Source organism: Lupinus angustifolius, chromosome LG16 (assembly GCF_001865875.1).
Source record: "Lupinus angustifolius cultivar Tanjil chromosome LG16, LupAngTanjil_v1.0, whole genome shotgun sequence".
NCBI lineage: Eukaryota > Viridiplantae > Streptophyta > Magnoliopsida > Fabales > Fabaceae > Lupinus > Lupinus angustifolius.
Window position 1 is genome coordinate 7,961,093 of NC_032024.1, and position 12,038 is coordinate 7,973,130.

General features: G+C 31.3%; 2 protein-coding genes across 2 annotated transcripts; one reads left to right on the forward strand and one right to left on the reverse strand.

Moving 5' to 3' along the window:
- LOC109329575 (polcalcin Nic t 1-like) lies at positions 540-984 on the forward strand. Its single transcript, XM_019563266.1, has one exon. It carries the CDS (start codon positions 590-592, stop codon positions 842-844), a length of 255 nt encoding a protein of 84 aa, XP_019418811.1. The 5' UTR covers positions 540-589; the 3' UTR covers positions 845-984.
- LOC109328985 (probable serine/threonine-protein kinase PBL7) lies at positions 1,409-4,688 on the reverse strand. The gene is made up of 7 exons (XM_019562641.1): positions 4,005-4,688; positions 3,508-3,765; positions 3,249-3,421; positions 2,874-2,953; positions 2,618-2,765; positions 1,770-2,142; positions 1,409-1,606 (listed from the first exon to the last, which is right to left on the reverse strand). The coding sequence occupies exons 1-6, from the start codon at positions 4,420-4,422 to the stop codon at positions 1,789-1,791; spliced, it is 1,431 nt and encodes a 476-aa protein (XP_019418186.1). The 5' UTR covers positions 4,423-4,688; the 3' UTR covers positions 1,409-1,606; positions 1,770-1,788.

The following is a 12,038-nucleotide window of genomic DNA, read 5'->3' on the forward strand; positions in this document are numbered from 1 at the left end:
TTGTCACCCATATGATACATAATTCATTACTACTTATCATAAAAAAAATGTTTCTCCTACATCCGTTTTTAGCCCCCGCTAATTTAATTTAAATTATGTTTATCTTATCAACCAAATAATACATGTATAACCTTTATTCCAATATTTGGAAAAATATTTGGAGAACACTACATAGTCAAATGCCTAACATAAGGGTTGGTCAAACCAAAGTTTAATTGGTATGACACACCATTCTTAATTTGCTTATGATGTTTAAGAGGGACCATGTATTCCGTGGTGTGACACATTCATATATAGCAAATTGACCCAATTTGGCAAAACACTTGAACCACAACTAAGAAAGACCACATACCTCCATTCCTTTTCTTAAGGAAATAGTAGAACAATCTAAACCATAGTATGGGAAAACAACTACGATCTATGTCAATTTTGGTGACCAAGTCTTATCCTATATTAAAGGATAGCCTTAATTTTTGGGCAGCCAAAATCTTTTAAAAGCCATTTTTCTGCTTTTGACCATTCAATATCCATTTCTAGTGCAATTCCAAAACCAAAAGAAACTCATTTTAATATACACATACATGCTAAAATGGCTGATGATCCACAACATGTAGCTGACAGGGACCACATTTTTAAGCATTTCGACGCAAACGGGGATGGCAAAATCTCTTCAGCAGAGCTTGGTGATGCACTTAAGACACTTGGTTCAGTGACGAATGAGGAAGTGCAACGAATGATGGCCGAAATCGATACGGATGGTGATGGCTGCATTTCATATGAGGAATTCTCAGAATTTGCACGAAACAACCGTGGCCTAGTGAAGGATGTTGCTAAAGTTTTTTAAGTTTCTACCTTGTTTTAGTTTTATTCTCTGTATTATGGTAGTATAGTGTCAATAACTAAATCAGAAAATGGGTATTGTATTTGTGTGTACATTTCTATATACATGACAATGAGAAAACGTTCATGATGTTACGCTCCTTAGGATTTTGTTCTGATAGTTATATGTTTATGTGCATCAAATCTTAAGATAACACATATTTTAACAGAAAGATAATTTTTTTAATGACTGATATAAGATGATATTTGCAAATAATAAAAACAATCCTATGGTATAGGATCATAATGTTGTATAAAAGAAAAGACAATACATGTACTAAGCTATATGTCAAACTAAATGTGAGTTTGTTAAAAGTAAGTAATTATACTGCACATGCTCAACACATAACAGAAATAGATATTGCACATGCTAAACACTAAAACACATAAAAAGAAAAATGATACTCCACATGCTAAACAAGAAACCCTTTAATAAAAATAAATAAACAGCCCTTGTTAATTTTTTTAAGCCCAGAACATAAAAACATCAGACAAAAATCATATATAATTGTCCAACATTTGTTGAACATGAAGCACAAACAATGAAGAAAACCTATTAAACTTAACCCTTTGAGACAAAGGGAAAGGTAAAAGGGGACCATATTTACACAAACAATTTTAGTCTGAGCTCCTATTTCTATTTACAATTCCAACATACTCACATGAATTACACCCAATCTTTAGCACTCTGTTGAGAACCATGGCAAAACCAAAACAAAAATTATATTAATTTTTTTGTACTACCAATGATATTTTCTCACCTTTTTTGACTAAGGAACTAATCTCTCTTGGGTACGTGATTTTCTCTTCCAACAAGTGTTGCTCCCAGGAATCAAATTCATGACCTTTTGGTCATCCCGAGAATTTAGTGGGACCTTACACCACTATACCAAATTTGTCATCATGTTTTTAACGACTATAGAGATAATCATCATCCTCAAACTCTGAAACTCCTAGCATTGCCAAAGCCAAGTGACTTTTCATCTCATTATTTGTTTGTTGTAATTGAGAATAACAATCAACCACACATCCATTCCCAAGATAACCGGACTTATTTCTTTTAGAGTAAACAGGTTCTTCTTCACCTTTCAGTATCGCAATAATCTCATTTATGCGAGGTCTTCCAGATTCTTCATTTGATACACATGCAGCTGCTGCTTCGATCAATCGATCTATCTGATTTGAGAATCTTAAGCTGTGCTTCAGTTGGGGATCAAGCAACTCTTCAACGGCTCCTTTCCCTTTCTGTAGAAAAGGTTTAGCCTGCAAATGAATGTCAGAATGGATGTGACAACAACGCCGTGTTCATTTGTCATTACTGTTAAACGTTAAATGTGGCGCGCCCAAATTACCAGCACATATAAATAACTCAAATGCCAAAATTTGGTGGAGTTTCTCTACTATAAAGGAAAAATATATATATAATTCACTTTTGATACTGCAATGCAATGCTCATAATCTCTACATTCATTTCATTTATCCATCCAAGAAACAGATTGTAATCTCAAAATAGTGAGTACAAGAGCTCTTGCTATACACAGCCTAATATTAGTCGGGTGAGAGATTCATCCGAAATATTTCTTATTCAGGCTGCTTATTCCTATTACTATCAGAAAGGAGTAGGTTATGCTTACAATGTTTTGGTCATTATCAACCACAATCCACAAAAAAGAATGACCTATACCATCACATAATCAGGAATAAAGGCAACTTTGCAATAATTAAATCGTTAACTCACCCATAAGACCAAGTTCTCTTCTCCTGGAGGCCTTTTTGTCTCAATTGGCTTCCGGCCGGTTATGAGTTCCAATAAAACCACTCCAAAAGCATAGACATCAGTCTTATCTGATACTTTCCCGTGTTGGAAATACTCGGGAGCCAAGTATCTGTTGAGAAAGAAGTATAGAAGATTTAAATTCAGTAAATAGAATCTGAAAACAAATAATTTAAGAGACCAAGGTTTTGTAATCAATATGCAGGGCTTAAGTTTGTACCCAAATGTTCCCTTGACAGTTTTGCAGAGGAATGGAACAGAAGGCGCAGAAGTCCATGTAGCTAATCCGAAATCACATAGCTAAATTTAACGAAATATTAAAGCTATTCAGTATGACAGATATTTGAACGAATGCAATACGAAAGACATGACATGAATAAAAAGAAGTGATTAAGATAAGCCATGAAAATTGCAAAAGTCGTGGGTATTTTAAAAAAAATGTTATCCGATCACAATCATTTGCACAAATTCATTTTCTTGAAATTTAGCATTATTGTAACAAAAACACCGAGAATGGCTTGCAAGAGCTGTTATGAGACAGTTTCAATAGCACTAAAGTACAAGTCTACGATTGATTCACAAGAAACTATCCCACCTTGGGAGTCTTCTTAGAAGAAAGCAGAATGTTTGAGGGCTTAATGTCTCGGTGAACAACACATCTTTCTGTTCCATTATGCAGATAAGCCATGGCTTCTGCAATTCCAAGTGCAACTTTATACCTCACAGACCACGGAAGCGGTGAACTACCCTTGACACCCTTCTTCCTCCCTGTAAAACAAAATACTAGAATCATAAAATGTCAACTCAAAACCTCACAAAACAGGAGCGAAAGAAAAATCGGAGAAATGAGGTACCATGCAAGTGACACTCCAAGCTGCCACTGGAGACATACTTGTACACCAAGAACAAACCCTCCTCTGGATCAATACAAAAACCAACAAGGGGAACAACATTGGGGCTATGAAGAGAACTTGCAATCATCAATTCTCTACAAAAGGCCTTTGAAGACTCCTTGTCTTCCTTGTCCAACCGTTTAATCGCAACAGCAGTCCTTAAAATCCCAACCCTTCCCCTAAAAACACAGCTCAATGCTCCTCTTCCCAATACTCTACCTACCAACATGCCATAAACAAAAAATGAATCATGATCTCAACAAAGGAATCAACTTTGATTTAAAACAATGACATAAGTGCAGCCCAGTTCATGAGGCTCCCATCTAGTGACGTCCGTATGATGATAGACTATTTCCAGGATTTGAACCGAGTAACAAGCAACAATCATACCGATGATGTATACCCTCAATTAAAACATAATCATCAAACATTGAAAAAATTAAAAATACAAAAGTCACCTTCAGAGAAATTATGCGTAGCAGACAGAATTTCACCATAGCTGAACCTTATCAAGGAGTGTGCCACAGGGGATATGCTTCTCTCCAATGACTCAATCCTCCTCCATTTCATTTCCCTAGCAAGAGACTCACTAACCCCATTATCCAAGTTCACCATCAAAACAGTTGCAGCATTGGAAGAACTCATATTCAATGATTCCAACTCAACCTGAGAACAAAAACTGAACCTGAAAGATGAGTGAACAGATTGAGGGTCAGCATTTGTGAGTTCTGGTCTTCCACACCCACCAGACTCAGCAAGCAACCAAGCCTTATTGTGCTCCAAAGTTGCAATCTTTTTGTCATTATGGCTTCTCTCTGAGCTCTTTTTTGCTCTCTTTGGGTTTGCAACACATGCAAAACCAAAATCCCAGATCATTTTTTCTCAGAAAGGTTCTTAATTTGAGTTTGTTATTGAAGGTGGAGGTAGAACTGCTTCTGGGGCATTGGAAAAGTCACTGGAATCAGTGCAGCACCAAATTATGAAGTAGATCCCAACAAAAAAGGCACAGAAACCCAGAAAATAAAAAAAGCCTAGTAGAGAGAAGGGGAACAAAAAGCATGTGAAAAAGTTAAAGGTGCTATGCCTTGTGGGGTGGGAGAGAATTTTGTAAAGAGAAGAGAGAAAAAGAAGGAGAAACAGGGAGGAGACAAGGATGTTTAGAATTAATTGAAAGGATGTAATATTTTAATGAGAATAAATAAGTTTTTTACACTCTCAATATATCATTTATTAATCATTACTTTTAAATAAAAATAATACAAATTAGATATGATGAATAATGTATGGTTTAAATTTTTTTACAAACGGTACATAAATTTTAAACTATATTTGAAAATGGAATTAAAGTGAAGTGGTGGTAGGTAGTTATATCAAGTTAGGGGAAAGTGAAAAAAAATGGAAATGGTATAGGTTAGGTTTTTGGTTAAAAAAAGAAAGAATGAATCTTGGTGTTTTTATAGAGTTATAGGGAACCTATAAGGCAACAACAATATTTGGGCATGAATGCATGATTTAATTGCTGATTAAGGTAGTGAGTAATGACAACACTAATGGAGAAAGGGGACTAAAATGTGTGACATCAAGCAAATTATATTATTTTTGTGTGTGTGGCTAAAACACTCTTTTTGAATTTTAATCATTTATGCTAATTGTTAAGTTTTAATTCTGTTCTCCAAAAATAATTAATTTTTATTTTTTTCTATTATTGCTTATTTTACCTATTTATGATATTAGTGTTTGATTTTTATAAGGACTAGTGTGTCGACCGACACTTTGTGTCTGTCGACCCGCATTCTTATTGCAATATATAAACTTAAAGAAAAATGTTGATTTAAGAAGATAAAAATTATTATATGATTGTTAGATATTAGTATTGTGTGAAAGTTTTTATTAGTTATTAAGGAGAGAGGTTAAAAATGATAAAAATAGAATATTAAAATTATGTCATACATGATGGTTACCATTTGTTTTGACTTTATTAATAGTATAGATTATTAATAGTATAGATATACCAAATTCTTAGATTTCTTTTTTATCATTGGAAATATCATTATATATGAGAAATTGAATATTTTTAACAACTCTTCTCTTTCTTTCTTATCAACATCTCTCTTCCTTTCTCTCTTACATTATACGTTTATTTTTTACCTTCTATTTCACATATATATTGCTCTATTCAACAAACATGATTTTTATGATAATAGAATACTCTTCGATGTACAACGTAATTAATTATGGGAAGTAGATCTGAATTAAATAAGAATATTATAGTTAAGTTATATGTTTTTATATTATTATTAATGATTTCTTAATTCATGTGCATCATTTTTTTTTTGTGCTTTGGAGGGGGGGGCAGTGGGAAACCCCCATGTGCATCATTTAACATATAAAGTCTGGGCAGTGACATATCTAGAACCTAGGAGCATGTTTGGAACAATGTTAAAATTTTAAAAAATAAATAACATCATATATATAAAATGATAAAAATATTAATGTTAAAATTTAAAAAATCAAATATAGTTAATCAAATAAATTATACACTATGTATAAATTAATGTAAAGATTGTTAAACAATTGTCGCTTAATATAAGTCACTAGTAAGATATTCACTCACACATCTCTCATTTAATTACGCAACTTAATTCACAATATTCATAGCTCAAAAATCTCTTTTTATGATTATTATGAGAACAGTTAAAATCTTTCTAAAAAATATAAAATATAATAGAAACAAAGCATAATAAAAATAATAAAATTACAAATTGAAAAATTGAAAAAGTGAATAAAAACAAATTAGAATGCAATGAATAAAACATTAAAATGAAAACAATATTAAACAGAAACAACAAAATAGAAGTTATAAAACAAACAAAAATAGTTTTATTCGAAGGTAATGAATAGAAACAATAAAATTATAACAATTAAATAAAAATAATATTAAGACAATGAAAAAATGAAATGCATAATAGTAACAATGAAATGAGAAACAATAAAGTGCTATATAGAAAAGAAGTGAAACAATGTTTGAAGACAATAGAACATTGTTTTAAAGTAATGATTGATATGTGTGAAATAGAAACTTTTATATTTGTGTTTAATTCAAAGTTCTAACTTCTAATTTGTGTTGATATTTCTTTTTCTAGATAGTTTTTTCTACTTAGGTAATATATATATTTTTAAATCATATGATTGATAATTTATAAATTATGATATTAAGATTAAAAAATATATAGTTTTAAAAAAAATCAGGGTGTACATTCACCTATACGTGGCACCATCAATGAGTATAAGTAAAAATTATAGTTATAAAATTATTAACACTTTTTGTGAATACATGGGATTAGTAAGGAAAAGAAAGGATAATTTTATTAAAATATAATTTTCAAAATTGAAAAAATAAACCAGGGTTCCCTTTTTTTATTAACGACTCTTTCCATTTTTATATATCTTATTTGAAGTCTTACTACACTAACAATGGAAAATATTAAATTTATTTATGTCCAATAAAATTGTCAACTCTTTTTTACACTCGTATCATTTTCTATCCCGAATGTATAGTAATAGTATTCACTCTTCCTTATAAGAAAATGTATAATTATTGTAAGGATTTAATAAAGAACTAATTATTAATAATTTCATAAGATTTTTTTTTAATAAAATACAATTGAAAGTTTTGTTTGTCCTTTCCTAATATGAAAGAGACAAAAATCACATAAAAAATAAAGCAATTGGTTATGTAATAGTATACAATAATATAAATAAAAATGCTAATATTGGGACAGATTTTTGGCTCTTTGAATGGTGATTGGAACATGGAAGCAAGATCAAATAGCAATATATCATATCCCATTGATCTTTCAGTTTGGTAACCATCCAACGGCTACCAACCCCAACAACCAATACCGACAGCACAGCTTTGCTAATCGTGTTCTTGTGTCTAATCTTAATTAAGAAAAGATGTACTAGTTGTTTAATTCCTTAAAAAATGTACGAGTTTAAAATATATCATGTTTTGTTTTATAGGTTGCATATATCATCGTGTGTTATAACACAAGGGTCTGTGGTTATAATTCAGAGGTTAAAGTGGATCAGTATAGTCAAAATTTTTTTATTTATTTTCGTCAATTGCTTTTCAGTTCGACTAATCATATTGGAGGTGAAAAAAAATTCAAATACCAATTAGTCGAAGTTTTTTGAAGTTATACATTGTGACATTGGTTAGTTGGAATATATAATTTTAAAACAATTATGCAATTAACCCATGTTCTATTGATTACTCGGTAAGCTTTTCAGTTGCTCTTTCATATGTTTTTTTATATTACTACGTCACATATTGTAATTAACAATTTCAATAGCGTAATTTTAAACAACGTTGTTGAATATGAGGTGAAAAACATCAACAATGAATATTAAAGTAAACACTGTCAATGTTAATAACTTCAACAACACATTCTTCAAATATTGTTGTTGAATATCATTGACGTTAACACTGACTTGACTGAGTTATATTTGATAAGAAGTGTTGTTAATGAACATTTATTCCACAATGCAGTGTTGAATAAGCACTGTCGAAGATGATATAGTAACAACGCTTTCCTAAATATTCATTGTTGATTGTATACGACATTTTAATATCAGAAATATTAATGGTTGAGTGGTTATGTGTTTCTTCATTTCTTGAAATATTAATGGTTGCACATGTGTCAAGGATGACAATAACGATTCTCTTTCCATTTGAATCTATAAATGTTGTGGTTCACTCCATATTCTATTTCACTAGTAAGAGTATGTTTTTCTATAGATTATTTTTGTTTGCTTTGTATATTTTTTGACTCCTTCTTTGTCTCCTTTTATAATTAGTCATTACACCCAAGGAGATGACGATAAAAGGAAGAAAACACAAAGTAACAAAAAAAGAGCAATATAAGGCAAAAAGAAAAAGAAAAGTTTCGTTAAAATGAATAAAAAAATGCAAATAGTGGATCTCAACAACTCGAAGTGTTAAAATTGCTAAAGTTATATTGTTGAGAATCCTATATCAATCAAAATCATGTCAATGTGGTCTTTAATATCTTTTGATTTGGCAAAATGACCCAGATTTTAAAAGCAAAGTGATTGTTATACAAGATTTGTGTGAGATGCAGATTTAATATGCAAATCATTTAGTTCACTGTCATCTATCAAACCATTTAGTTCATTATCATAATCTTGTCAATGAGGTCTTTAACATATTTTGATTTGACAAAAAGATCCATATTTCAAAAGGAAAGTGGTTGTTATACAAGATTTGCATGAGATGAAGATTTAATCTGCAAATCATTCAGTTCATTATCATATACCAAATCATTGAGTTCATTGTCATGTCACACAACAATTAATGTATTTTGACACTTTGAATGAAGAATGAACAAATATTTTGTATGTTAATTTCTATTTTTTTGTTATTTTATTTGAATGGTTGTTAATGTTTAATATTTTTGCAGTTCCATATTAATAAACACAATAATCAAATTAACAAAACTTAATAAACACAATAAACAAACTAACAAAACTAGATGTTTAATATTTTTGCAATTTCATATTAATAAACATAATAATACTTTAATTTATTTCATAACAACTTATGTTAATTAACTTATTTTAATGTTGTATTTTGACCCATAATTTAATATATTAATTTAACAATGCAAATTTACGAAAACGCTGTTAATATAAATTCATTAACGGTGCGCATAATTAAGACTATGCTGTTATTTTGCAAGTTGAGTTATGCGCTTCCTTGAATGCGTTTAGTTTAAGCGCATTATTAAGATAGCGCTGCCAATTTGATTCAATTCAACATCGCATCATCCAGGAAGTGATGTTGATATGTTCATGAAAATTTGTAGTCAAAAGTTGGATTCACAACAACAACACATCTCTTAAGTGTTGTTGAAGAGGTCCAAACAACATCGCAATCTTTAATATGCGTTGTTGAAGATGTCCTATCAACAACACTATTTACAGAAAGCGCTATTGAATTGTTACTATAGTTTAAATATCTAAAAGAATGAATCAGTTCCCTCTACACTCTCAAACTGAATCGAAAAGAAACCTCATACTCTCAAAAATCCTCATACTCTCATAAACCTAAAAAAAAATTCACCAATGACTTTCCAAAGTGGTGATCGTGGTTCTCACAGTGATTACAAAGCTACACCGAATCTACAAGACAAGAAAATCGTTGCTCAAAAAACGAAATCCACGTGGAATGACTTCCATGAAGAATGTCATTCGGGCAAAAAGTAAGGATGCGAAGATAGAAGTTTCATGGAACTCAAAAGGCCAACTATTAAACACGAAGGGTGACAATGTATTGGTAAGCTACATTAGGGTCGTGTTTAGGCAGAATGTGTCGCTAACATTCAGAAAATGGACTGATGTTAGGTTGAATGTCATGAAGGAGCGTATTTGGAATGAAATAATAGTAAGTTTATTTTTTAGTGTGTGTTTTTGTGTTTTCATGCAATGTATATGTGTTTTCATGCAATGCATATGTGTTTGCGTGCAATATATATTTGTTTTCATGCAATGTATATGTATTTTTGTGTATTCATGCAATGTATGTACTTTAATGCAATTTGTATATGTGTTTTTATGTTTAGGCAGTAAGGTCGTGGTTAAACAACATGTGTTTTTATGTTTTCATGCAATGTACGTATATGCATGTGTTTGTATGTAATATAATGTATATATGTTTTAATTTCAGTCAACTTTTGATGTTGGTGTGGAGCATAAGGATTATATCCTTAAATCTGTTGGCAAGACTCTTCGACAATTCAGAATCAATGCCTGAAAATATATCAGAGATGTTGATGGAAAGGTCAACCTAAAACCTCCAAAGAAATATGCAAATGTCATTGAAGATGAGGATTGAAAGAATTTTGTCACCCTACGCACACCAGACAAGTTTTTCTTGGTGAAATCATATTCTTTGTATTGACTTTATTCTTACTAGTGGGTACAGACACTTCGTGTCTGCCAGTGAATATTGAATACTACATATTCAATTTTTATATACTTCATTTTTTAGAATTAGAATGTATTTGTTGTGTTCGGTGTACTTTATATTATATTTTTTGTGTGTTTATGATAATGTTTAATTTAAGGTGAAATATCTGGTTAATTAATGTGTTGGTGGTGGTTGCTTAGAATTATATGGTTTTTTTGTAAAAATTAAGTAATGTTAAGGGTAAAACAGGAAGTGAAAATTACACCATGATGAAAGTTATTTCAAGTTTTGGCTTTATATATAGTATAGATATATGCATTTGTACACATATATATGATTGTTGACATTAATGTTGTTTGTTTTTGTAGAAAGTAAGTAATGAAAATCGCTAGATGACATCTAAGCCTTTGTATCCATACCAAACTTCTCGAGCAGGGTATAGAGAAATCGAAGAAAAAATAGTAAGTATTGTTAATTTGTAAATACATTATTGATTATATTTTGTATGCATATATATCTAATTACATTATTTGTTGGTTATGTTTTGCAAGTTGGACAACAAAAGCGATACACATTTGACTCCACATGGAGTAGAACTCGATGTTCTATGGGTGGATGTTCGTAAGAACAAGGATGGTGTCATCGATAATGAGCAAGTTTAAGAAGCGACAAAACGTGTTGTAAGTGCTCATTTTTTAATTATACTTAATTTCCATACTTTATTTATCAAAATGTGATTAATTAACATTATGTTTTTTCTTGATTTTTGAGGTTTCCCTAAAAGAAAAGGAGACACATCCGGTTAGTCGCATAATACTTGATAAGGCACTAGGACTGCCTCACTATTCTAGTCGTATCTGGGGTGCATGATTGAGGGTTAGCAAGCGAATATTTGTACCTCATCCAAAGCGTGCAACCAACGTCCAAATGAGTCAGATTCAAAATAAATTGGATGACTTCATGCAACGGTTCAACGACTTTGAACAATTAATGAAGGTGAAGGAAGCTGAGTGACAACGTCTAGCTTGTACTGTTGGCACTGTTCCTTCAACCATCAACGAGAGTTGCACACTTGCTCCTTACAATATTCTCAATACAATTCTCATTCCTAAGGTAATTTAGTTAACTTATTTTAATTCATTTGCCATTTAGTTTATAGTCGTAAACTAATTATATGTTTTAACTAACGTAAAGGGAATCACTCCTTGCAAACTTTTCCTGAATACCCCATCTAGTCGAGTGGTGGGTGTTGGGAAAGTGCACAAGTCGACCGATACTATATTGCATAATGCATGTATTCCACACCATCATGTGAAGGTCTCAATTGATGTTGCAATCGATGATGATGAGTTGCTGCCAATTCCTGTAGATGGGGATATCTTCATAGTTTGAGGGGTTATATGCACTTTTGTGGTTTGGCTAATAGACCTTGTACAAGTAGTTCCTTCTAAGGTATGATTTTTCACCTTATGCTCACTCATATTATGTATATATGCCAATT